Source organism: Microtus pennsylvanicus, chromosome 10 (genome assembly GCF_037038515.1).
Source record: "Microtus pennsylvanicus isolate mMicPen1 chromosome 10, mMicPen1.hap1, whole genome shotgun sequence".
Classification (NCBI taxonomy): Eukaryota; Metazoa; Chordata; class Mammalia; order Rodentia; family Cricetidae; genus Microtus; species Microtus pennsylvanicus.
In genome coordinates, this window is record NC_134588.1 from 79,203,561 (window position 1) to 79,230,413 (window position 26,853).

At 52.9% G+C, this 26,853-nt stretch overlaps 1 protein-coding gene across 9 annotated transcripts in view; it reads left to right on the plus strand.

Moving 5' to 3' along the window:
• The first annotated feature begins 1,594 nt into the window (after positions 1-1,594).
• Ldb3 (LIM domain binding 3) overlaps positions 1,595-26,853 on the plus strand; it is a 57,362-nt gene continuing 32,103 nt past the window's right edge. For 2 of the 9 annotated variants that reach the window (XM_075988700.1, XM_075988703.1), the window contains exons 1-9: positions 1,596-1,695; positions 1,812-1,930; positions 11,213-11,364; positions 11,827-11,902; positions 17,705-17,727; positions 18,731-18,934; positions 20,890-20,904; positions 22,995-23,164; positions 23,636-23,672. In XM_075988700.1, coding sequence (XP_075844815.1) covers positions 1,838-1,930; positions 11,213-11,364; positions 11,827-11,902; positions 17,705-17,727; positions 18,731-18,934; positions 20,890-20,904; positions 22,995-23,164; positions 23,636-23,672 — 770 coding nt within the window. In that variant the 5' untranslated portion in view covers positions 1,596-1,695; positions 1,812-1,837. Of the gene's footprint in view, positions 1,696-1,811; positions 1,931-11,212; positions 11,365-11,826; positions 11,903-13,198; positions 13,567-17,704; positions 17,728-18,730; positions 18,935-20,889; positions 20,905-22,994; positions 23,165-23,635; positions 23,673-26,853 lie in introns of all 9 variants that reach the window. The other 7 variants (XM_075988701.1, XM_075988704.1, XM_075988699.1 and 4 more) reach the window with 5 other exon arrangements.

The following is a 26,853-nucleotide window of genomic DNA, read 5'->3' on the forward strand; positions in this document are numbered from 1 at the left end:
CTAGGTCCAGAGTCAGCCCTTTCTTTATGGTTATGTGTGGCTGGATCTTCCCCAGCTGGGAAGGAAAGATAGGTCTGGGGGACGAGGATAGAGCTAGGGATATATGGGATAATGCAGAGAATGGGATGGGATGGGATGGGATGGGATGGGATGGGATGGGATGGGATGGAATGGGAAGGGGAGAGAGACAGAGTTCTAACCTCCTAGCCCATGAAGGTGGAGTTGCATGGAACAAAAAGGAGGTGGTGAGACCAAGGGAAAGAGTACAAGTCCCTCCCTAGCTTCTCCCACTGCTATTTTTGTGACCTTGAACAAACCACCAAGCGACCCTGTAATATCAGCGATCTTATGCATCCCACGTACGCCAGGCTGGGTGAGGGGAGCCTGGAGATGTAGCAACTAGGAAATTGCTCACATCCAGGCCTGTGTCTTTGAGAGGGCCAGCAAGAGACCACAACACAACCTATCTTCCTCAGTTTCCCGAGCTGGGAGCCAGAGTGAACCTCTATCTCCAGACTCCGTGAGATCTGAAGAGATCATGAGTCTCTTTTGGCGGAAGGCGGGCTTCTAGGGTATCTTAATGCAAATGTCATGCCAACAGAAGCCCCAAGTGGCCAAGGCCCCCACCCAGGGCACTCTGTCCCTGAGGTGTAGGCTAAGCATGCCACACATGCTTCCTGCCCCTTCTGACTCCGTGTCCTAGCAGCTGAACAAATGGCACTTCTCCCCTACCCGCTGCCATTCCTGCGCAAAGGGCACGGAGTCTGCCGTGCAGCGCTGGCAGCTGTAGCTTTCCATGCTCCTGTCAAGTTTTCCAGGGCACAAATGAGACAGGCGAGCCAGGAATAACTGCCTGGGCCCCAGAGGGTCTACAGGGCTGGGACAACACCAGACCCAGCTTCAGACCTTTTCCCGAGGGGTCAAGCAGCACCCGCTACTCCAGGCCAGGGCTTTGGATGGTGTCCATAGCCACTAGGAGCCCATTATCAGACATGAGTACCATTTACAGGAGCCCAGGCGCCAATGGAACCTGTGTCCATTCCCTGTGTGACCTTGGAGGATGTGTTTAACTTCTCTGAACCTCAGCTCTTACAGTCCAAGGTAGCGGCCCCTTAGGACCCCAAGGAAATGGTTGTGAAGAGCCCTTTTCTGAACTTGACCGTGTTCAAAGTACTGCCATGACATGGCCATTTTTATGTCTGGTCCTGTAACATCAAAGTGAGCTGGGAGCCAATCAGCAGTCTTCTGAACTGAAGGTTTTGCAGACCTGTGGAGGATAAGCCAAGTCCAAGGCCCCTCAGGGCCCCACAATGGATAAGGTGCCAACTCATGGTCCTTACCAGGAACAACAGACTAACAAAACCCCTACCCAGAGGAGGATCCAGATTGGACCCACTGACTAAAACAAGGGTGTGTGGGCTCCGCAGAGGGCACAAAGGGGGCCAGTCCTCCCTGCCTGCCCCTCAGGGATGGTGTTCTGGGTGCCTGACACCCCTCCCCAGGGACTATATTAGCCATGTGAGTCATGGTGGACTGGCTGGGAGGCCACAGGCAGGCGGGCCCAGTGTAGGGTTACAGTCCATTTATGGGCGCAGCAAGGGCAGATATGAGTGTCGATGGCATTCACCCCCAGCTATTCTTAGGAGCCTCCCAGGAGCTCTGCACAGCCTGGCCAGGCAGCAAAGAATACAGCAGGCAAGGCCAGGGGTCGGGGTCCTGGGACCAGGAACAAAGATAGGAGCAAAGAAATGGTCTGGAAAGGTGGGGTTCATGCGTGTCCCCTAACCTGACTCTGTACGATTTGTCTGCAGAGGAAGCCGCTGCTGTCAACACCAGAATGTCTTACAGTGTGACTCTGACTGGGCCTGGACCCTGGGGCTTCCGTCTTCAGGGAGGCAAGGACTTCAACATGCCCCTCACTATCTCCCGGGTAAGTGTAAATTGCCCATAGCCTTATTTCCAAAGGGGCAGGGCATTCTTGGAAGGGGACTCGTTCATGTCCATCTGCCTTCAGCCAGTCAGTCTGTCTCCCCCAAGGCTCTTGGAAAGCAAAACCTGCCCTATTTCTGGTCTGAAGCCTAGGACTGGACTGGTCTGATCTTGTCCATAGCTGAATTTGCTCACCCCAGCTTGTTCCCTGGACTTTGCCTGTCTAAGCGAGACATTATGGGCAGATAGCTGGCATTTTGAGCAGAGGGGAAATGCTGATCTTGCAAAGGGGGTGGTTTTGTGAGCAGAGAATGTGGGGCCTTCTTAAGCCCTTCCCTAGCAGGGTAGGCTTGGGGTATTTCCAAGCTTCAAGTCCCTCACTAAAAGCAGGCAGTTGCTAAGGAGAGAGCATTCTTAGCATAGGGAAGACAGGTAACAGGTAGGTGGATGGACAGATTGTTTTGCCAGCTGCCCTGCTGTCACGATATAAGTCCAGGCTAGACTGGTTGCTGGTCTCTAGTGTCCCCAGACCCAAGACACCAGCCCCTCCTCTCCCTGCCATAGGGGGCCTGGCAGAAACCTTGCATCACCTTGCTCTTGGGTTAAACCTGTATTCCTCACTTGAGCCCAGGGATGCCTGTCTTACGGCTTTGCTTGGCTGCGACAATGCCCTCTGGATCCTGTAGGATGTAGCGAGAAACAGCACCGCCCATGGAAATGGCACCAAGCATCAGGTGGTATGAGGGTGGTTCCATTGTGTCGGAGAAACTGAGGCCCAGAGATAAATGGTAGACATATTTGAAAGAAAAAGTGGAAGGTCTTTAATTATTGCTGTAGTTCAAGCCCCTAGGCCATAGCTGTTGCTATCTGCTCAGTATTTGTTAAATAAGGCACCCTATAAGTCCTGGTAGATCTGAAGGTCCCATGGCTTAAGGGTTGAGAAGCATCCAGGGAACAAGTATAACCTGCTTGGTGGCTGAGCCCCTGGCAGGACTGATCTGGGCTTAAGGGGATGGGTGAGACTCCAGGATGTCACTGTGAAGTTAGAGGCTGGAATCTGGCATGGTTGGATTGCCGTTTCTTCCACAGAGCAGCAGAGGCTAGCCTTGGACCTGGGGTTTGCCTTGGACCTGGGGCTAGCCTTGGACCTGGGGTTTGCCTTGGACCTGGGGCTGGCCCACCGTGGTAACTGACAAGCGTGGAAAGTGCCTGACAGACAGGCAGGGCCCAGTATTGCCACTGAAGTAGTCTTGATCCTCAGACCACCTTTTTTTTAAAAAAAAATTTATTTATTTATTATGTATACAATATTCTGTCTGTGTGTATGCCTGCAGGCCAGAAGAAGGCACCAGACCCCATTACAGATGGTTGTGAGCCACCATGTGGTTGCTGGGAATTGAACTCAAGACCTTTGGAAGAGGAGGCAATGCTTTTAACCTCTGAGCCATCTATCTCTCCAGCCCCCTCAGACCACCTTTAAGTTAGACTTTTAGAGTGGCCTTTGGGGAAGGACAAGGTCCCTCCCCTCTCAGCTGCAGATCTGAAGTCTCTGCCCTGCAGACCTACTGCCCTGAAAACCACGGGGCTCTTGTGAAGAGGATACACTAAACCATGTAGATTCTGCTTGACGATGTGGTGACGTCAGGATGAGAGTCCAGTGGTTACTCCCAACCCTGGCTCTGCACAGTGCCCACTCCTGCAGCTGTATGTTTCCTCCCTGTATAAGACAGGGCCTCTCGCATCGTCCTCATGTGCCCTCTGGCCTCCTATGCCTAGGATTGAGCCCAACATCCCCAAGGCTCATTGCTGGTGCTCCCTGCTCCATCTAATGGGAACAAATTCATCTCCAGGATCAGTGGTACCCAGAAAAGGCAATGACCTCACTCAGGACCTATGTACCACCTGGCCCCAGATGGCCAGGGCTTAAATGGGAGCACAGAGGTTTTAAACTAGACAGCAGGAAGAATGTCCTCATTCAAAGAGAGGGCAGTTGGGGTGCACTGGAAGCTAAAGCTAGGGAGACATTTAAACATAGAAGCCAGGGCAATGGGATATCGGCTCACTTCTGATCCACACCCCAAATCACCTGGAGCAAGGTGGCCCGAGCAATGGTGTTCAGGTATGGCAGTCTTCTGAGAAATACAACTAGTGCGCTACAGATACCATGGGTTTGGCATCCTAGGCTTGGGCATTTCAGGCCCAGTGCTGACTGCGAACGCTAGGCCTTCGGCATTTGCTACCAAGGCTTACCTCCAGACCAGAAACAGTTTGCTCACAGAGACAAAAGCCCAGGACTCTGCCCAGCTTCAGCAGTCCCCTGCTCCGGGGACAGTCACTGCAACTGTGAGGGGAGATCAGGCAAGAAGTCTGGGGTTACCAACTCGGAGCCCAGCAAACTGAGGCTTGCACAGGATAGAGGTGCCCATGGGTAGCACGCACACATTCTGACACAGCCAAACTTCCATGCCTGCTTCTTTGCCTGTCAGTCTGGGCACTGGTGGAAGCTGGCCTCTCTCAAAAGCAGGTATGTGTTTCTCCCAGGAAGAGCAGCTGCCAACTGCATGCTGGGAGAAAGCTTGGATATCACCTTGCCTACGGCCTCCACACAGACACTATGGTATCAACCTGAGCAGGAGATCCCCAAGACCCTCATTCGGTGAACTTCAGCCTGAGAATCTGCAGAGATGGGGTTCAGGAGGGACACCCTAGGGTGGAGGGCAAATGCCTTTATTTATCCTAGACAGGTGCAGAGGCCTGCAACCTGAGCTGGCCTCTCCCCTCCCTTCCCCCACCTTAGCCAATTCTCCAGGAAGCAGAGTTGAGGGAGCAGATCAACAGGCCCAGTCCTTACCAGGGTCCCTGCCTCTGGCCAGATGCTGGAGCTAGGTGTGGTACCTTACCCCTTCATGGCTGTGGCACCCTCCGCCTTAGGAAGGAAGCAAATGTCTTTATTCAATTCTAACACAGCCTCAATAGTCTTGCCTATAAAATGGGACAGTGCTGTTCGTGCGCGCGTGTGTGTGTGTGTGTGTGTGTGTGTGTGTAGTGTGGAAAGGAGGCTGGCTATGAGGCTAGTGTGTGAGGGGGCTGTGGGCTGCGTCAGGCCTGCCTCCTTACTGGAAGGCCTCTGCTCTCAGGACCTCCATCCTACCTGGCAGGCTCACCTGGGCCACAGTCCAGAGGCCTTCTGCCTCTCCTCCGGTTTCAGCGTCAGTATTACTGGACTCTCCCAGCTAAGGTGGGGACACTGAGAGCAGAGGACCCTTGGGAAGAGAACAGAGGACAGTCTGAAACTATTCTGGGGGTGGCTATGCTGGCGATTCCTGGAATTCTCAGGCCCCTGGAGCACGGTGTCTTGAGCTGTTCTCGGCAGCGCCTATCAGCGCTGACAGGCCAAGCTGTTTATAGCCCTGTTGAAGGTCAGGCAACCATCTAGCTAGCTACCCAGCAGCGAAGATAAGAAACTGTCCTAGCTGGAGACTGCATTCTTAGAGGCGCATCTCTCCAGATCCTCCTGTGACTCAGACTCACCTCTGACCCCTCGAAGGCCCTGATGGCAGCAGACCAGAGGCCCACTAGGTCCTAGGAGGGGGCCCTTGTAGGTCTCTAAACCAGAACACGAGGCAAGGGCAATTCTATGGGCAGACAGGAAAGGGGGCAGATGCTGGGTGGAGGCTATGAGGACAGCAGATACGAGAAGTATTTAGGCACCAGGGACAGAACAGGGGGAAATCCCCCAGTTGTGACGATCCTCCAGTCCTTACTTCCAGGCTTCCATTCCCAAACACAGCTTCTCCACTCTGCTGGAGCCAGATTCCTGCTTTCATGGGAACAACTTTTGGAAGTATGAAGCAGATTTTTCAGGGCTAAGTGCACACAAGAACACTGCCAATTTGTTAGAGAAGCAGAAGAGGAACAGTGTTGGAACCTGGGGAAAGAGAGGAAGACCTGCAAAACATACACACACACGGGGGGGTGGGGGGGGTGTCTGAGTGTGTGAGGGATGGGATGCAGAGGAATGGGTACTGTGGCACAGAGGGGAAAGAGTTAAAACGAGAACTTCTGGGACAAGCAAAGCAGGGCGTAGCAGAGTCTGGCTTATTTATACGCCAGAGTTGGAATAGAAGCTGAAGCCACTAAGAGAGAGAAGTTTCCAGAAAAAGGGCAAGAGCTGGAGCAAGACCCCAGTGGAGGCCAGATGGGAAAAGAGCCATCCTGGCACGTGGTAGTTGAATCCCACAGAGTTAAAATACACTTAGGACTTCAAGGGGAGTCCCTGCCAGACTTCAGAGAAGGGCTGGGAAGGTTCCACTTCTTCTGGGCCTGTTACCTGCCCTTAGCCAGCCCCACCACACCTGGCAAGTCGCACAGAGAATGAGGGAAAGGTCTGTGTGCTTCTGAATATGGGGAGGGATGTTAGAAAGTTCTGTAGAGCCCGGCGACCCCAGAGAGGCTGCCAGCTGTCCTCTCCACTTCCAGAGAGCTAGCGGGTCAGGAGGTCATGGCATGGGAACTTTCAGACCCTGCATGGCACTTTCTTTCCCTGGAACCCTGGACAGAATCCCTGCAACTCTGCCACACCCTTCTAGGAATAGCAGGCTCGCTCAGGACTAGTCATTGGGGCTGACCCCCTGCCTTCCACCTTCGGTCAACTCTGTCTTGTTTCTCATGGAACCCTGGGGTACAGCCATACTGGTCACATACCTGCTGTCCCCCAGTGTTATCCTTGACTTTTCTGGAGCTTTTAGGGAGAAGGGGGTTGGGACCAGAACTCAAGCCCCTTGAAGTGGAGATTCCACCGAAACCTTCTCAGCTCGGCAGCATCCTTACGTCACACCCTGTTTAATGACGTAATCCTCAGAACATGTGGGAGAAGAAGGCCTTGCCCTGTGCTCTGCACACTCACCGGATTGTGTGACGTTTCAAGCAAAGCTGCCTTAAGTTGATTGTCCACACGCTTTCCTCTGTCGCCTTCCTCCTAGGCATGGCAGTGGCCATGACGTCAGCTTCCCTTGTGCTGCCTCTGGAGAATGGGTTGCCCCTTGCTAATCAGATGTGTCCTCTTGGTCACTATGCACTCATTTCTCTATTGTCCTTGCCTGGCGGACACATCTGAGGGTCTAGAAATGGAATATTCTGGGCGCAAGGTGGGCAGTGTTTAAGAAGACACCCTGGACTTCTGAGGCTGTTGAAGCAGTTGGCAAGGGAGGGCCCTTTGAGTCTTGTCATGACCCATGTGGTATAGGACAGTGCTTCTGGGACCAGTAATGTGGTGTGGGGTTCCCTAGGGTCATGGGCCAGCAACCATGGGCCGAGTGGCTAATTCTGGCCCAGTTCGTCCTTGGTGCCCCACCTTGCGGCCCTTCTAGGCTCTCCTTAGTGTTCAGATTCACAGTGGAACGTGATTGTTGGCTTCGAACAATGGAAAAACTATGTAGAAAGGAAACACCCATCCAGAGAGGACTTTACATGCTCAAAAAGGTATAGAAAGACCTTTTATTTTGGAAGAAAATATCTCCAGGAATGTGTGTGCTCTGAGTCTTTTCTGAGAGGAAGTTAACAGAGAAAGGAGGCTGTAAAGTTAGAAGAGAGATTTGCTGAAACTAAACCTTTTCTTTAGCCCTGGGCTCTAGGCAATGGTCCCACAGTGCGGGTCCCCTCCCCCAGCCTGCTGAGGCTGCTCCTGTGCTGGAGGGAAGGGATCTGACGGTCCTTGGCTGTCTTTAGCATCCCTGCCTCCACCTGGCCTTCTTTTCTAAGGACACTGGAGCAGAAAAGAACATCTCCGTATATGCGACTACCCCACCCCCACTCGAGGGACTCTTGGCCCTGCTTAGGGCAGCCAAAGGCCAGGCCAGCTGAGCCCTGATGGGCAGACACAGATGCAGGGAGAGCAACGCCAGGGACAGGGGGATCCAGCTTGGTGGCTCCCTCTGGAATGTTTGGCTACTGACCAGGCCCCTGGAACAAGGATTACCCCCAAGCCCACGCCTGAGGATATCAGGGCCAGGCACAGGGAAGGATAAGTACAAGTTGGCCATGCCCTAGGGAGAAATATGTCACCAGGCAGCTCTAAAGATATGGCATTCCTGATGGTCTGCAGCTGGCACTGGCTGATCAGGCCCAGCCTCCCTTGGATGTCATTCTGTTGCCCTTGCTTATACTTCCATCATGATCTGAGCACTGCTGGCAGCGTCCCTTCTGGCTTTGAAGCTCAGCCCTTCTGTGTGGGATTGGTAGCTGCTCCTCTGTACCCTACCCCCCAAGCTGTTTGCTGCCTGAAACAAGTCCTTCTCTATAGATAGTTAGAAGCATTGGGGGAATCCTTCTGTAGAGATGTCCTGGATGGAAAGAGAGCATTTTAGGGGATGACATACTACAGAGCAGCTTTATTAGGAGATATCTTTCCCTGGGGATGTCCTGCCACAGGGTAGCCAGTTCTGGGATGCGGGCAGTCCACTAGGAAAGCAGGGCACGGGAAACTTTACCCTGGGTGTCTCTATGTCTTTGAAGGGCTCCTACAGATGGCTTGACAGATGGAGACAGGGGAAAGTGATGTGGGACAAAGAGGAAGTGGGGATGTTATGGCTGGCCAGTGACGATGAGAACTGGGGGTTCACATTTTTTCATCTTAAAGATTACTATAGTGAATTGTTAGAGATAGCACAGCCTTGCATAGAAAGGCAGGAGGACGGGTGTACTTTCTGCATAGCAGCAAGAGGCCTCTTGTCTAGAAAAATATCTTGGTTTTTCCCTTGTTCTCTCTCTCTTTCCCTCTCCTCTCTCTCCTTTCTCTCCTTTCTCTCCCTCCCTCCCCCGTGTGTGTGTGTAGACAAGAAGAAAACTTGGGAATTGTACCTCAGAAGTTGTTCACCTTGGTTTTTGAGACTGGGTCTCTCGTTGGCCTGGGGCTCGCCTACTCAGATAGGCTGGCTGGTCATCAAGTCCTGGGGAAGTCTCTGCCTTCCCAGCACTGGGATTACAAGCGTACACTGACACCTGTTTTTTAGTTGTGTGTCAGAGCTCGAACTCGGGTCGTTATGCTTATGCAGCGAACACTGAACAGCCTGAGCCACTTCCCCTGCCTCTCTCAGTACTTTTCACCTCTGCATTTAAGACAGCAACATGGACTCCCTGGTGATGGGATAGGAGATAAGGATGCTTCTACGATGCCCCTCTGGCATCTGGAGAGTGGGCTTTGCAAATCAGATGTGCTCACTTGGCCATCGTAGTTCTTGCCTGGCAATTTGAGGTCCAGAAGGGGAATGTTCTGGGCACAAGGTGGGCAGTGTTTGAGAAGACACCTGGAGTTTGGTGCGGTGGTGCACGCCTTTAATCCCAGCACTTGGGAGGCAGAGGCACGTGGATCTTGATGAGTTTGAGGCTAGCCTGGTCTACGATGTGAGTTTCAGGACAGTTGAGGTTTTACAGAGAAATCTTGTCCCAGGGAGAAAAAAGAAAGAAAGAAGACACCAGGAACATCAAAAGTTTGTGAGCAACAGTTGGCGAGGGAGGGCCCTTCCGGTGTTGTGGTCATGACCCTCAGGGTGTAGGACCAGCTCTGGGACCAGTGGCATGATTACAACAAAATGGTTTATTTTCTGGGCACAGTGACTGCAGGGCACCTTGATTTGTACACAGTTCCCTTTAAGGAACCTGGCAGGAGGCTTCCATCTATGCTCAGAGCTTGATCAGAGACCCACACAGGCTTGGCACACAGAACACAGGACTGTCCCTCAGGTCATCTGTGATTGCCTTCTAGGATGGTTTCCAGACCTTAACCCAAATCCAGATGCTGATAGTATTAATGGCTAGTCTTACTCCCGCATCATAGCCAGGAAGGTGGGTAGGATGTCGCCAGAGACGCCGAGAGAACTAGCAGGTAGGCACGTCAGAGGACAAAGCTCAGAGATCCAGCCATCTGGGCAATGGAGGGGGTGCTCAGAGCCTCCTCTTTCCTGTGATGTCATTGATGATAAGGCCTGTGTCACATCCACATGGCATCATAGAGGGACTTCCTACTGTCACAGGATCAGCTCCTAAAATACATTTATGCATAAGTACCACACACTAACAGATAGTTCCACCCTGCTTGCCTTCTCAATCAGTAACCATTTATAATGGAAAGAAATGAACAGGTTCATGTGAGATTCTCAGGGACTGAGACATTCCATTGGGAGTCATAAAAACTGAGGCTAATCTCCTATAGTAACATCTCATGAGCTATGCTTCAGAGTAGGTCTGCTAATGTCCCTATGGCCGTTCCATTAAACCACTATAAATTCTGTCACTGGACCTTCTGGAAGTTTACATCTCAGATGATATCACCGTGGAAGGGTCACCACAGAACTCAAAGTACTGCAACTAAGGGGCCGCCACACAAAATTTGGTATCATGTATGATGCCCGCAAAAATTCAGTGTGAGCCACCATAGCTTCCCAAGTAATAGGGGGTGTAACTTTCCCAACATCCCGTGAAGTGTCTTCAGATTGGAGTCTCAATGGCATCCTGTGTGGTCAAAGATGGAGTCTCTAGGCAAATATTTTTGGTGGACAGTGGGGCACAGGAATTAGGAACTAGCTTCATAATTATGTTTTTCCTTCCAGAGGTATGCAGGTAGCCAAAGAGCCATAAGCCTGCCACCTTCACGGCCTGCCCGGTTCTCACCCAAACAGGGCTGAAGGCTCTGATGGTTTTCTGTGCACCTGTCCCCAGTTAGCATAAAGCACCTGGTGCTTGGATGCTTTTGTGAGGGGGCATTTATGCTGCACTTTGGTCTGACAATGACTGGGGGCAGGGAGGTGCTAAGTCTTACCCTCATCTCTATGGCTTTGCGGGGTGCAGGGCTATTAGGTTAATTGGTATACTTCCCAACCATCAATGGCTTAGCGCAGAGGTAATGCAATTCCTCATTTAGAAACCCTGACGTACCATCTCTGCTCCTGGTAGCAACTCTGGGGTCCAGGCCCCTTCCTGTCAGCCACTCGGCTGTACTCCTCTTGAGCATGCGCATTTAGTCAGTCAACAAGCACCATGCGGGATTCTATGATGGTTGCTGGGGAAAGACCTGGCGGTGCTATGTGTTCCTTCCACCAATATTCCCCTGGTCAAAGCTGGTCCCTTGGTGGCTGTCAAAAAGTCCTAGTGGTAGCCATGTGAGGAAGAGGAAGCAGTCTTGGTGAGCAGCCAGTGCCAGCCATTGGGAATCAATGGCAGGATGGGTATCAGCTGGATACTACAGGCGATCCTTCCCTGACTCCCCTTCTTCTGCTGTTTTAACCAGATCACTCCCGGCAGCAAGGCGGCCCAGTCCCAGCTCAGTCAAGGCGACCTTGTGGTGGCCATTGATGGCGTCAACACGGACACCATGACCCACCTGGAGGCCCAGAACAAGATCAAATCCGCCAGTTACAACCTGAGCCTCACCCTGCAGAAGTAGGTGGAAGCCCTCAGAGGAGGGGATGCAGCTTTGGTGTGGGCAGGTGATGGGGACGAAAGAGAGATCATCTTCAGCATTTGCTCGGTCTAGCCCTGTGCGGCAGAATCCTATGGGAAGGAGGGGCTGAAGTGACGGTCAAGCTGTTGTTGCCTCCCTTTACGGAAGTGCTGAGTCAGGGAGCATGGCCACAGTGCCACGGGTACAGGGAGGACTGAGCCGGAAGCCCTGTGTCCTCCATCCTCAGGAAGTCCTACCCTCATCCCATGCAGAAGAGGCCTGTGGGTGCTGACAAGAATATTCCCGGGGCTATGACTCCTTACCCTGCTCAAGCCCAGGACCTCCCTTAGGCTTGACATGTACTCAGGCACTGTGACTCGGCTGTACAGCTCTGGGTCTCCCCCAGGAGCTCTTGACCAGGTGCAAATGTCCTCACTGGGTCTCGTTTCTGGTTTCTCTAGGTCCAAGCGCCCTATTGCCATCTCCACAACGGCACCTCCTATCCAGTCCCCGCTGCCAGTGATTCCTCACCAGAAGGTAGGTGCTCGGCCATGGTTCCTGAAGTGTAACCTTGCCTGCCTGCCCTTGGCGCTGTCGACCCTCCTGAGAAGTGTTTGAACCCCCTTACCTATGACACATCAAGTTGTGGAGATGCCTACCTGGGCCCAAGATACCATCCCAGGTCCAGCAGCCATTCTGAGAAGAAACCGGTTTGGAAAACAATGTGCTGAGAAGAGGGCCAGCATTCTAGCTAAACAGCAGACACGTGTCTGTCTCGAGGCTCTGACCCTCACTGTCTGGGGACAGAGACTCGAGTTGCTGTTAGAGGGGCCCCAGCTTGAGCCAGTCACTCCAGGAGGCACCCCAGGTGTGAAGAGACCTTACCAGCCCTCAGGGTTTCTCCTGCGCACAGATTCTTCCGGTTGCTAAGTGTCTATCCATCCCTCACAGCTACAGACCCCTCTGTACATTAGGAAAGCTCGTTATAATCTCAGAGGCTAGCACAGAAGTGGAGGGGCCGCAAAGCCCTGGCCCCAGATCTGACCACTAGATCCAGAGTCCTTTCCAAACCCTCTTTAAAGTATCTGAACACTGTGGGCCCAAGGGCCCAACCTAAACTTGGGAAGGCTGGTCCAAGGGCTCAACCTAAACTTGGGAAGGTTGGTCCAAGGGCCCCATCTAAACGTGGGAAGGCCTACCCATAGCTCCTCCACCCAGGTAGACTGACTCCAGTCTTTCTGATGGGAGGACTGGACAGCAGATGAGATAGGAAGAAGAGGCTCTAGTGGTGGAGGTGGATCATGGACTGGGGAGCTGGACAGAGGGCTGCTGGGAGAAACTGCTAGGGTAGACAAAGATGGTTGAATAGCCCAGTTGCTTCCTTAGGTTCCCCTCTGTACCTCCACCCCAAAAGTCAGTTAGCCCTGGCTATGAAGGGTCAGTGAATCAGGAGGCTTGTCTGTACTCACGGGGTACCCATTCAAAGGGAAAGGGGGCCAGTAGACAGGAGAGTGGTACCTTACTCTCTCTTGAGCCCCACATCCTCAGGGGCAGACTTGGCTTTCTGCGAGGGACTTTGCGTTCTGTTCAGACGGATGCCAGCCTCCAGACCAGGACCCCCAGGCTTCCCTCCTCCCCTCCTCTTGCAAAGGGCCTTCCTTTCCAGTGCTCCGTCTAGGTGCTTCACGCAGCAGGCAGCAGGTCGCAGGCTGTGGGAGGTGGGTGACAGGTGCTCACCCTAACATGTCTGTTTCAGATGCACACAGAAGCACAGCCATGCGTGGCCTCTAACCGCTATCTTCTCTCTCCCTGCATGGTGCTGCCCTATGCCAGGACCCTGCTCTGGACACGAACGGCTGCCTGGCGACTCCCAGCCCCAGCCCTGAGGCGAGGGCCAGCCCAGGCACCCTGGGCAGCCTGGATTTCGGGGACACCTTTAGCTCCTCCTTCTCCCAGACCTCTGTCTGCACCCCACACATGGAGGCCCCGGAATCTGTCCTTTTTCAGGGCAGCCCAATGGCCAAAGCCAGCCCAGAGGGTGTACAGGGCTCAGTCAGCCCCAAAGTTCTGCCAGGCCCTAGCCAGCCGAGGCAATATAACAACCCCATTGGCCTGTACTCAGCAGAGACACTGAGGGAGATGGCTCAGATGTATCAGATGGGCCTCCGAGGGAAGGCCTCAGGTGCTGGACTCCTTGGAGGGTAGGTAAAGGGCATCCTGCTGACTGGTATGGAGGCACTTGGGTCATCGGTGCTCACTACAACAGTCTGGTCAGGTGGTCAGGGGGAGGATAGGCCTTAACCCAGGCAGCCTCGCACCCATGAGGTAGAACCAGCCAAGATCAACACCAGCAGGGATCCTACTGATGTTTGTTGTCAGCCAGGCATATTGCCGTTGCCAGGCATATCACCGCTGCCAGGAAAACCACTCTGGAGTGACGTGTCAGGTTTTTGCAGAAATAGAAACTGAGGCTCAGAAAAGGTTAAGTTGCATGCAGGAGACTCTAACTGCCCAGATAGTCACCCCAGGCAACACCCCATCCCATGAGACGAAAATACCTACTGCCTTTGGGAACTAAAGTTCTAAAAGAGAGACTAGTCCCCACACCCCTGGGTGTCTATGGCAGGAACAGGGAAGCGTTAGAGATAAGAAAGAAAGTTCTCAGCTGGGTGGTGGTGGTTCACATCTTTAATTCCAGCACTCAGGAGGTAGAGGCAGGCAGATCTCTGAGTTGGAGGCCAGCCTGGTCTACCAAGTGAGTTTCAGGACAGCCAGGACTACACAGAGAGACCCTGTCTCAAAAAAAAAAGGCGGAGGGGGGAGGAGAAAGCAATTTCTCTAATGATGAGGGTGGTCTAGGAAGGCTACGCGAAGGAAGTAGAGCCGGGCGTACCCATGGAGAGACTGGGCAATGGTACGAGGGGAGGAGGCTTGCAAGACTGACCCAGGCTAGGGTGGACAACAAGGAAGCAGACCTCTGAGAAGAAAGAGATTATGGGAAACAACCCGCTCGGTTCCCCACAGTTTAGCTAGTAAGACTTCGTGGGAGCAGGAGTTGAAGGAACATGGAGCCAGGTCACTGGAAGGATAGAAAGGAGGGATCCATGTGTGAACTTGTATCGGCTGCCAGGCTCTCTCCCCTCCTGTCTCACAGTGGCTACGCCACTGCCCTGTGCAATGAATGTACTCATCTTTAGGTGCTAAAGGCACAGCCGGCTGAGTTAAGGCATTCACTGTGGGCCAGTGTCTCGGTGAGAGAAATCTCGTGGTTGTCTGCAGTTAACGGGAGGATAAAGAAGGGCATTTGTCACACACTGCACGTACTCATGGCCTAGACTCTCCTGGCTGACAGGGGCACCATCAGCGTGACCCCAGCCACGCCCTCCTTTGCTCGTCTGTGTCTACTAGACCAAAATGCTCTGGTTTCTCAACTTCCCCAGCTCCTTCTGGAATCTGAGCAAGGCCAGTCTCTAGTACACGATTGCTTCCCCAAGCCAAGGCTTTCCCAGCAAGAAAGCAGAAAATTATAGAAAGGCAGAATAAAGATGGCCTCCTCTTCCTTCTCTGATGGGTAGGTCTTCCTGGTCCCTTCTGGACCCACCCCAGGCAAGAAAGTTGCCTTCTGGTTGACTAGGATCCCCAAAAAGCCCACTGATAGCTGTGGCAATGTCTCCCTGGCTGAGCTGACTCTGAGCTGGGAACTGGCTCTTTTTTATTAATTAATTTACTTTATGTGTATGGGTGTTTCACCTGCATGCATATCTAAGAGACTGACTGATCCTCTAGGACTGGAGTTTCAGATTGTTGTGAGCTGCCAGGTAGGTGCTGGGTATTGAACCAAAATCCTCTGGAAGAGCAGTCAGTGCTCTTAACTGCTGAGCCATCTCTCGAGCCCCATAGGAACATCAGAGGTGGACATTGATTTCGTTCATCTTAACAAGTCAGACATAGAGTGAAATTGACCCCAAGTCACACAGTCAGTAAGAGACAGACAGAACTAGTGGTCTGCCTGATTCCATCTTGATTTGAGATGGAACCGGGAAAGCTAAGCGGTCAGGAGCCCTGTCCCTACCCCCTGGACTCCCAGGTGCCAGTCCTTTGATGCAGATGCTGTCCAGAACCTACTTGGCAAATGTAGAAATTATCACTTGGTAATTGGAGAAGTGGGAGCCAACAGCGTCTTCAGTGGGAAAGTGGACCAGAGGAGGAAGTGACGTTGGTAATTCATTCAAAGTAAAGGCTGCTACAGTGTTGCAGTGTGGGCAGAAAGAGCTGGGACCTCTGCTGCCCTGAGGCTGGCTCCCACTTTGCTAAGTGTCTCACTGCTTGAAAGCAACAAATGGGCAGTTCTCCGTGCCCATCTTCTGCATACATCCTGTGCTGAAGGCTTAGACTCGGGGTTCAATTACTTGGCTTTACCCATTCGCAAGGTGGAAACTCTCACTTCCTTATTTTTTATACTTTTTATTTTATTTTTACAAGGGAGGGTTTTTGTCTGTCTGTATGTATGTCTGTGCACCACCAGAAGAAGGTGTCAGATACCTAGCATTGGAGTTACAGATGGTCGTCAGCTGCCACTCGGGTGCTGAAAATTAAACCTGGGACCTCTGGAAGATTAGCCACTGCTCTTATCCCTGGAGTCGTCTCCTCCAGTGCCCCCACTTCCTTCTTATGAATTGAACTGAGATAGTGAAACTTGTCCAGAGTCGTAATGTTGAGAAGAGTCAAGGTTAGGAATTGACCCCTGTTCTGTCACGCTCCAAAAGGAAGCCCCTTCCTTGCTCTCCTCTGAGCACTTTGTGGTGTGATTCTTGACAACTGGATCTCTGGGGAGACATGGAAGGGGACCAGTGGAAAACAAGGACAGAAAGGCCTGAACAACCCGCAGGCTCCACTCCTCACCTGAAAGGCAGAGCAAGGGCCCCCAGCAGGCTCTGTATCCCTGGTGCCTCCTCCTGGGGCCTGAGTCCTGGCTCCTCTCTGAGCAGTGTGTGCTGCAGGCATCCAAGCATTGGGATGGAGCGAGAACCTAGCAGGGGGTATTAGTGCCAAAGAAGGAGTTGGCTGCTGCTCAGGGCAGAAGCAACCCCCACCCAGTCAGATCAACGCTGCCCTCTGCAGGGGACACTGGGCTGGCTGGTCATCACCAGAGCTGACCCTGCAGTTGTCAGTATTGGCCAAACATGGCAAAGACATGGCAAAGCCAAGCTGGCCTTTTCCTAATATAGATGCACTTGCGGCTATTTTGGAACCTGGGAGGACAGAAGGAATTTTATCAGCTCGGGGACAGTAAGGGACCTGGGCCTGAGCAGATAACACCATGGACTCTCTGAGGTGGGACGTTCTTGGCTTCCCAGAGCCCTGGTTGTGGGGTGACCAGGGTCAGGCTATCTGGGGTTAAGGGTCCCTCTTCCAGAGTTTGTAGATCTAGGGAAGCAGATGTGTATGGAGACAATGTCACCCCCTCCCCACTCTCTCATCTTTAGTGTCAGACAAGGCCACAAGATCTGCTACCACAAGCAGTCTACATTTTAAAAAAAGCATCATACTGAGAATGCTTCCCCAAAGGAACTCATATTCCTAAAGGCTCATTGTCCTAGTGGAGTGAGGACAGGGTCCCTCTGTGCTGTCTATGCTAGGTGGCCCCTGCTGGGGGCTTTCCTGCATGAGCCTTGGACATGATCTTCTTTTGGGCCTCCTCCTGCCTCACTGCTGGCCCACAAGGCCTTTGGAGCAGTCACTGGGGACTGCATCAACCTCCTACTCCCTGTACCACGAGGAGTGACCAGGGATGCCTGTCTGTCCTTGGGAGAGAGACTAGGGCCCAGGGGCCATGGGTAACCCTGCTGCACATACAATGCCTCCTTGGGGCATGAATGCCCATGTTGCCCCATGAACAGAGCTACGCTGTGGCTTTTCATATTTTGGGGCACCTCGCCAGAAGGAACTGGGAGCCTCAAGCCTTCTTGAAGTAGCCGCAGCAGTCATGTCTCTGTCTCAGCTTTCTCTCCAGGGTCTACAGTCAGGCTCTACCTATGTGATCCATGGATCTGCATATAGTCTTGAGTCCAACAAGAAATTCCTTCCCCTTGGCAAATCAGGAAGTGCTGGACTCACCACTTAAAGGGAGTCCTAGCACCTCCCACCCAAACCGATGGTTCTAGAGACCCCGATTCCTGACTTTGTGCTCTCTCCTTCCTCGCTTCTTACTCCTTGCAGACTGAGGCCTTGCTCCGGCCTTCTTCACGACCATTCTGAAGATGGTCCCTACATTCACACTTCCCCCATCGAGGCCTCACTCTGACTGTTCCATCTTCTTTGCTTTCTCTCTCCTTCCAGGTGGTAGCCAATTCTCCAGCCAAGTTAGTATCCAAGGACAGCATGTGTATGTCCCTGTGTGCCTTTCCAGCATGCAGCTGCCTTCCGTTGGGTGTGGATGGCGTGTGCCTGTTGGCATGGGTACCTATGTGCATGTGTGAGTGGGGGTGCATTGTGCACTGGATGTGCCTGCACGGGTATTTGCTGGAGTGTGGAGGGAAGCCGTTTCACACTTCAGCAGCTTGAGGCTTGCAGGTTAATTCAGGTGTGTGGGGTGCTGCGCTCTCACTGGCCTGTGTGGCTCTGAAGACTTTTCTGTCCCAGTGGGACCCTTGAGAAGGACTCGGTGTGATTTTATCCCTGCTTGGGGATGGCACCTACCTGTTGAAGGGAAGAACCTGGATGGGTAGAGACTGGCAAGCTACAGCGTGCCGGACTTGGGAGCCTGGGCAGCCCGAACCATCCTCCAAGGAAGAAGCACATGCATGGAAGGATCTGGAAGAACGGAGTCCCAGGCCACAGAGGAATGACTGGCAGGATAAGCCCCTTCATGAAGGAACTTTGCTCAGAACTTCAGCATCTCCAAGCGTGCCAGTGTGACCGCTTTTTGCCTTTGGAACAGTCTAGACTCTGCTTGGGCTGCTGCCTCTTCTGTCACATGGCCCAGCTTCTGTCTTCTCCCCAAGTCCCGCTCCCCTAACCCCGCTTGTGTCTGCTTCTCCATCCCGCTGTGAGTGATGAGAATGCTGACCCTAGGGGGGAGTCGGGCTGCAGGGAAGCCTGATGGGAGTGGGAGAGCCCATTCAGGTGGACATGAAGATCTCCTGCAAGGGTCTTGGGAGGTGCCAAAAATTCTCCTGGGCACACCCAGGTAGCCCACAGTGGGGAACTTGGGGAACTTGCTTGGGTCAAGACCTCAGCTTTGGGAGATCTCTCTCCACATTCCCACCAGCACCCTGGCCTTGACTTCCCATGTAACCATCGCCTGTTGCCCTCTCTCTTCCCCTTCCCTCTTCCACCCCCCCCTTTCCTGCCTGCCTTCCTCAGTGCCGACTACCAGGAACGCTTCAATCCCAACGCCCTGAAGGACTCAGCCCTGTCCACCCACAAGCCCATTGAGGTGAAGGGTTTGGGCGGCAAGGCTACCATCATCCACGCACAGTACAACACCCCAATCAGCATGTACTCACAGGATGCCATCATGGACGCCATCGCTGGGCAGGCCCAGGCCCAGGGCAGTGACTTCAGTGGGTAAGCTCCTCCCAACATCACATGACTGTGGAGGCTACCCAAACTAGCAGGACCAGCATTCTTCTCTCACCTAGTGCCTCCCGGGTTCAGACCCCTGGAGGGGATGGACCAGCCTTCACCAGGGACTTCCAGAATGTGTTGCCTTTTCTCTCTTCAGAGTCTGCCCTGCGTTCGGCTGTAGGAGAAACGGCAAAATGTAGAACGTTGTGCTTCCTCAAAGGGATTGTCAGACTCAGTTTCCCAGGCTTTATGAGAGGTGCTGGCTAGAGACTTTGGGGGTGCTTCCGCTCCAGCTTCAGCAGAGCACGGGAGCCTCCCCGCACCTCTCATAACTAAAGCAGTACTGGGAAAGTGGAGGAAAGTGTCTTATTCTAGTGATGAGCATCAATCCAGCACTTGGTGCGTTTGTTATTGGGAGAGGCCTTGGGTCAGCTATCCAAGGTGCCATTGGCCGTCAACCCCTCTCTCTCCTCCTCTTTGCCCCAGGAAGCCTGGCTTCAGAGAAGTAGGGTTTAAAATGACCTTGGCGCCTGGGATTGGTCTATTAGCTTGGTTGGTTAACTCGAGGGTGGACTAGCGACAGAGTTGGTAGAAACTCGGACGAAACTGGTACTATTCAAGTATTAACAGATGAGCCATCTCTCCTGTCTTCTCCTCACCCCCATTTCTGTCTCATCCTTGTCTCTTTCTCTGTATCTCTCATCTCCTCTCTGTATCTCTGTCTTTTTTCTGTCTTCCTCTCTATTGTTTCTTGCTTTTATCTGTCTCTCTCATCTGTTTTCTTACACACACACACACACACACACACACACACACACACGAACGCATGAACATACACACACAGGGATATAGGAGGGTTGGGGGGAAGGTCATTACTTTTTTCTGCTTGGGAATGTCATAGTGCAGAGCTTACCTCTCTAGGCAACATATTATCATCCCTGGATCAGAGATTCCCAGAAACTCAGGAGAAAAAAGTCTATGGGAACATTAAACCTTTTTCTGAAACTATAAGAACAGATACTATTTGAGGGACACATAAATGTCCCAGGCATTTCTTATGGGACAAGGACAAGTGCTTGTGACCATGGTGTACTTACAGAGGCCAGAGGATAAGGTTACATGTCCTGAGCTCCATTTCTGGAGAACCTGACTTCGGCTCAGAGAGGCACTACTCCCTATCGACCACCAGGGGGCAGAGGTTGTCCATATTGCAGTCACTAGTCCAAAACCTGCAGAGTTTAGGACTGCAGGCATCCCTTTGCAGACGCCTGAACTGTGCTGATTTATTTAAATCGTTAATTCAAAGTAAAAAAAAAGTGACCATGCAATTCTTTTTAAAACAACCATTAGGTCATGAGTACCCAGTAAAACAAGTCTGCCTGACTAAGCCCAAAAGCCTATGGGATGCCCTGTTAACCTTTGTTTGTCACATGGTCCTGGGCAAGCCCTTGAAAGTACAGCGACACCAAAGGACAGTCAAACGGGAAATAATGGATCAACTGTTCAGCACACTGTATTTTCTGCACAGTGAGAAAACGTCTATTGTTTGATTTTATTATCAGGGCGCCTGTGATTTGGAGACTATGGTGCTCAGATGGTGACTCTAGCTGTCTCCCACCTGTTCCCTTCCCTTCTTCCCCGCCTCTTCTTTTGCTAGTGTGCCTGGAAAGGATCGACCTTTCCCGTTCCTTTTAACATGAGCGCGCTGCGCTGACGCTGCTATGGCGCAGTGAGGAACCCTCCTGGCCATGACGTGTTCCGTTTCTGCTGTTAATCTCCACGGTTCTTTCCTCACTGACAGTTTTCTTTTTTTTCTCTCTCTCTCTCTCTTCTCCCTTCGCCCACCCAACTCCCCTAACTTATTTCTGGTCCTAACCCTGCTCTCTTGCGTGCGCTGCCCTCTGCTATCCCATGATGGACGCGCACTCGCGGCTGGGTTACCTTCTGCTTGGCAGGGCGTCGCCGCTGGCGTAAGTAGACCCGCAGTGTCCGTCTTGTCGTCTGTCTGGTTGCAGGATGGTGTGTGGGTCTGGTGGGGTGTGTTTGAGGACAGTGGTCAGCCCATGCGCTCTGTCCACCTTGTCCCTCACGCCCACCTGTCAGCCACCGACATCCTCTGCAGCCCGCGCAGGCAGATGCTTGTCTTTTGGAGTTCACCCGTGTCAATGTGGCTATGGAAGTCTAATCGTGGCACTCACAGTGTGCCCACCCCAGCCTAAGGCTTCATTACCGCCTTCTCCTTGCCGTGCTTTGGTGAGGTTTTCCAGCCTTTCCTAGTTTCCCTAGTTTCCCTAGGACAAGGCACATTTGGGGGGGTCAGAATGCACACTGGGCTATTATTCAGTGCCAGAAGGTGACACAGTCAAAGGCTACTCTTTTAGGAGCCAGTCCCCAGAGTCCACAAGAACCAAAGAGATCTGGTTGTGCCCAAAGGCCTCAGGAACCCTTAGAATCTATCCTATATGAGAAACGGCTTTCTGCAAGAAGAACAAGAACCCAGGCTTCTCCTCTGCTTCTCATGCAGCTGTAAGCCCTGGATAGACCCCGGGGGAACCCGGCTCTCTAAGCTAGAGAAAGACTTCAGGGAAGCAGGAGCAGGGACACCTGCCCCCCCCCCCCATCCCTTTTCTATCTCTGCTCTCCTAACTCACCCTGAGTCAAGCCCAAGGAACCAATCCTGGGAAACTGGGTCAATTCTATCCAGCGCCATGCAGAGAAAATCAAAGGCTTGTGGTCTGGGGGAGCCTGTCCCCGCTAGCCAGCCCCCACTGGGCAGATGGAGCCAGGCAGGAGGGTGCGAGCTAGGGCCTGCCTCAGTCTATGTCTTCTGTGGTTGGAGCATCTCATCCAAGCTGTGTAGTCCCTGGGAGGCAGATAAGGCCTTTGAGCTTCCTGACCGTAGAACACCTGACAGAAAGGACCCTGGGCAAACCAGATGTGGTGACACATGATCTCAGTCCTCAGGGGAACGGGGTAAGGGCAGCAACATAGCAAGACTCTGCTTCCAAATAAATAAAGAAAAGTGAAGACTAGCAATAGCAAAGGGGGACAAAAAGGACACTGGACTGGGGCCTGGGCCACCTACATCATCGTTCAGTGGTGCCCCCATCTACTACAGCCTGGCACTAATCAGCTGACCTCTCTGGACCTCAGTTTCAACCTCTATGGAGGAAAGGATTAGCTGGCACGCTGCTACTACCATAGGCCTGGCCTCTGACATCTGAGAGAGTTTCTGGGCAAGACAGAGTCACAATCTAATCCATAAAACTTCAGTCAGGTAGAAATTCCAATGCCTGAGAAGCTCTGGGATCCCTGCTGGCTTTGATCTGGAGTTGAAAAATTCATTCAGCTAGGAATTTTGGTCACCTACCGTATATATGTCAGACCCTGGGAGCTTAAGGGAATATCACCAGGTTCCCCTCAAAAGACTATGCCGCTTGGGTGCAGGGACCATGCCTGAAGCATCCTCCATCCCCAGCCCCAACCCCCACTGTCCATGCAGATTATGCCAGTACCAAGCAAAACTTCCCACTTTGTTTCTCCTAACACTTCATAGCCAGGCTGTCTCCGGCAGCCGAGCCAGAAGCCCCAGGCGTCTTCCAGCAGCAAGGCATTGGCAGCTCCCTAGCTGGATCTGTGGGTGTGAGGAGGCCATTGGATGGGTCCTGAGCCTCCAGGTCCCTCAGGCAGGCGGTTTTCACCCTGCCCCACGCAGGCAGAGCTGGCTTAGGGAAGCCAAAGTCACTTCAAGGAGAACCCTCCTTCAGTTGAGGGACTCCAGGCTGTGGGGTGGGAACTTGTTCAGGCCCAAGATTAGCACTGGAATGGGGCCAACAGGAAGGATAGAAACCTCATGGGCAAAAAGAGCCACTGTCCTGCTGAGCCTTCCCTGACCTCTGAACCCCTGAGCACCGAAACCCTAGGCTTCTCAGCTCTTCTGGTACTAGAGGGTGAAAATAGTGGGCACAGATGTGGGGGGAGGGACGCAGTGGGAGAACCAAGTGGTGGAGGGGGGTCTGAGTTCCAGCCTGGCCCCCACCCACACCCTTCTGCCCTACAGGAGCCTCCCTGTGAAAGACTTGGCCGTGGATAGCGCCTCTCCTGTGTACCAGGCTGTGATCAAAAACCAAAGCAAGCCGGAAGAGGAGGCTGATGAGTGGGCCCGCCGGTCCTCCAACCTGCAGTCTCGCTCCTTCCGCATCCTGGCCCAGATGACAGGGACAGAATACAGTGAGTAGAATCGCTGAAGTGGCATGGGGGGTGGGGGAGTAAGACAGAAGGGTCCTGGCTCAGTCTTAAAACTGATAGAAGCTGAGGAGTCAAGCCACTTGCCCTTGATGATTAACCAACATTGATAGAAAGTTGGCAACTGGGAGAGAGCCTCTGGGTCCCCGGCTGGGCCTTCCATTCTAACCCCTAACATGAGCAGAAGGCTTGTCATCCGGTTTACAATAAGTTGATAGCTTATGATTGAGAGAAGAGGACCTGCAGACCTTCTTGGACCACCCCCTCCCTACTGCAGAGTATCCTCTCAGCTCCCCCTGACAGAGGCCTGGCATGCACACACTCACTGCCATCACTGAGAAGATGGTACAGGAAGTGTCCAGGGCCTGGCTGATTCCTAGAGTGTCCTCAAAACTCTAGTGGACTCTCTTCCTCTGCTCCACGTGAGTCCTCCTGACCAACTTCTTTCTCCCACAGTGCAAGACCCTGACGAGGAAGCTCTGCGAAGATCAAGGTAGGTGCCTAGACTTGGGTTCCATGGCCTTGCCTACTAACCTCATCCCTCCCCAGGTAGCCCCCAGGCCCCATGACTCATGGAAAGAACCTTTCATGTTTATGTATTTGAAAAGCTCGGCCCTTAAAGGGCTCCAGCGGACGCGGACTTGGGTGACTTTCCCAGGTCAGTGAGGTAGACACAGGAGTGAGGAATCTAGGCTCTCCTGGCTCCCTTCCTGGGCAGGGGCAGGGCTGCTTTGGCCTTTGCTGGGCTTCGGAGAACTGTGAGGGCAGTGAGCCAATGCCTCGCCTGCACACTCATCTGTGGGCTTGCCCCTCGTGAGTCTGAAGGCTCGGCACTGTGAGCAGGCACGCAGAGGGCCATGCTAGGCATGAATACCTGACCCCTAGATTCACCAGCCCACGCATACACTGAGGCACCAGTTCTAAACATTGCTCCAAGTGTAACAGCTGCTGCAGGGAAGTACAAGCCCTTGGCACAAGGAAGGACTTGTATAGGGCTAGGCATCTCAGGGCAAGGTCTCCTGATCAGTGGCAAGTTTGGGGTCCCCATTACTTGCCTACTGCCTGTGCCCTGTTAGGAGCGATAGCCCTGGGCATGAGTGGGGCATGGCTGTTTTGAAACCCACTGGAAGCTGTCAGGGCCTTCCATGGCGAGGCATGGGGCCTGTGTGATGATCTGTCTCTTTCTGGTAGTGAGTATGCCATCTGCATGTTCTTCTTGGACAGTCTGTCTGGGGCCAGCGAGTCTCCGGGAGGGTCTGGGACTCAAAGGCATGTTCTACCCCGAGCCAAGCTTTCTGTACTTGCTAACCACACACAGTGGCCACAAGAACTTGAGAAGTGTAAGGTTCTGGGGGCCAGCTGGGACTCCATGTGCATTTGATGGTTAAACTTGTGTTTCTGCCAGCCCGAGCTGCTCCCACTCTTTGACCAGGCGTGGGCTCCTCCCAGGGCTGCCATGGGTGGCATGTAGTCCCGGAAACATGTTGAACCTCTGAGCCCCTTTGTGTATCACACACCCAGTACAACGCTGCTGTGTTAATCTCAGGGGTGGAGAGCCGGTTGTTTTCTGTGTGGCTGAGCTCTCGACTCTCCATTCTGCCTGGGCTCTGCGGTCCCTACTTGCTATGTCTGTGCTTTCCCTGCCTTCTTCATTGAAGCCACCCACATAGATGTCCTGGGGAGCAATGCGGACTTTCCCCAAGACTCAATAGAGGGGTCTTTATGTCACCTCCCTGACACAGTAAGCGGCTGACTACCCAAGTTCTTTCCATCGGGAAGTCAGCTGGAGACCTTTCTCTCCCTTCTACAAGACACAGCAGTCTTCTTTCACGGCCTTGCCACCTCTTCTAGTCACTCTACCCTCTTCTGTCCAATATGCCTATGACTCCTGCAAGCTTGTGTCTTGTCGTCAGCCATCCATGATTAGAAGGAAAGGAGCCCCAGGAGGAGAGCCAGCCTGCTCCCTGTTCTGAAACATTAGCAGGCACTACCAGAGAGTTTGCTCAGACAAAAATTTGGCAAGAGGTTCCAAAAAGAGACTTGAGCCTACTTCCTTCCTCAGGCTCAGCCCATCTCTCCCAGGGTTCCAGGACCTTCAGGGAAGACTGAGGTTCCAGCCAACTTTCCCCAGAACCAGAAGGTGCAAGCCTCTTGATTCTGTCTCTTTTTTCCTGACTTTAATTTGTTGAGGGTTGTCCTCACTGGTAGAATCTTCCATGTCTCCAAATCCCATCTGCCTGGAGCTCTGGGGCAGAGGCTGTGCGTGTCCTTGTTCCTCTCTGCTCAGGAGCAAAGTGCCAAGTTCAGTCTGCAGCCCCTGGGGTCCCAGGATCACTCACCAAGTGGCCATGTGAGCAGAAGAAAGCAGGTTTGCCCCTCATATGCTGCCTCCAGACAGCTCAGGGGGACTCGCTTCCCCGCGGTCAGAACCACACCCTGATTCCAGAGCTGGAGGCTGCGCCCTCAAGCCTGCTGATCCATCCTGTGGGCTGATGACAGCTACCACCCTGCTCGCTTCTCCTCCCACATTGGCCCCTAGGATTCTGGCACGCTGGCAAGTCTGAAAGCCACAGATAGAGGCACTGGGGCGTCCAAGCACCACAGTCTAAGCAGACCCGGGAGGCCTCCTTCCTGTCTTTTGCTCTCCCCTCTTTCTCTCTCCTCTGCGTTCCTCTTCTCGTCTTTTCTTTGGCTAGCCAGGAATCTCCCCACAGTGACAAACTGAGTAGGTTCACTAGATTCATAAAGGTTCTAGAATTGTCCTTCACTTTGTCATTGAACACTGATGACAAACTGTCGTTAAGCCTCAGTGGGCTTTGCTTAAACTGGGAATTGAACCGGCAACCGGCCAGGTCTCATTTTGGGCCTCCGTTGTCTCTAGGAGACGGCTGTGAATGCTGGCGGTGCCAGGTGAGCCTTGCCACACGGCCTTTGCTTGTCCTTCTTTCACCCACTCACCCTGACCCTAGAGAGGCAGCTCTGTGGCAGGGGGAAAGGCTCAGCACTCAGATGATAGTTTTGCTGTTGAATATCCGTGTGGCTTAGGACTACTCGTGTGGACCTCTCCTGAGTCTCTTGGTATGACACAAAGGTTGGATCAGACCTGTGTTTTACAACCATGTTAGCACCTAGCAGCCCCACCTTTGTGCAACAATGTTATAGAACTCCAGTGTGCTGGATTCAATAGTAGAGTGAGCGCATGCCATTCCGCATGGATGGGAAGTGGACCTCTGTGAACATGGCGATCGATGTGGGAATGCAAGGACCAGGGCCTGGTGATCGTGACTCTGTGTAAACTGTAAGATCAGCTGTGCCTAATGTCGGTCTCTCTGACTCCTGCATGCTGCCAGTTCGTTTTGAAACTGGACTTCATTTTGAGGCAGTTTCCAATTGACTTGCATTGTAAGAAATGGCAGAGATGTGGTGTCACAAGCCCTGGATCGCTGAGCTTGGGAGGCAGAGGCAGGTGGATCTCTGAGTTTGAGGCCAGCCTGGTCTACAAAGCAAGTGCCAGGATAGCCAGGGCTGTAACACAGAGAAACCCCGCCTAAAACAGAAAACAAAAATAAAAACAAACAACAAAAGAGAGAAAGACTCCTTATGCCTTCCCCACTTTCATTTCCACTGGCAAAGTCTTACATCACAGCACAAGACAGTGATAATTAATGATGACA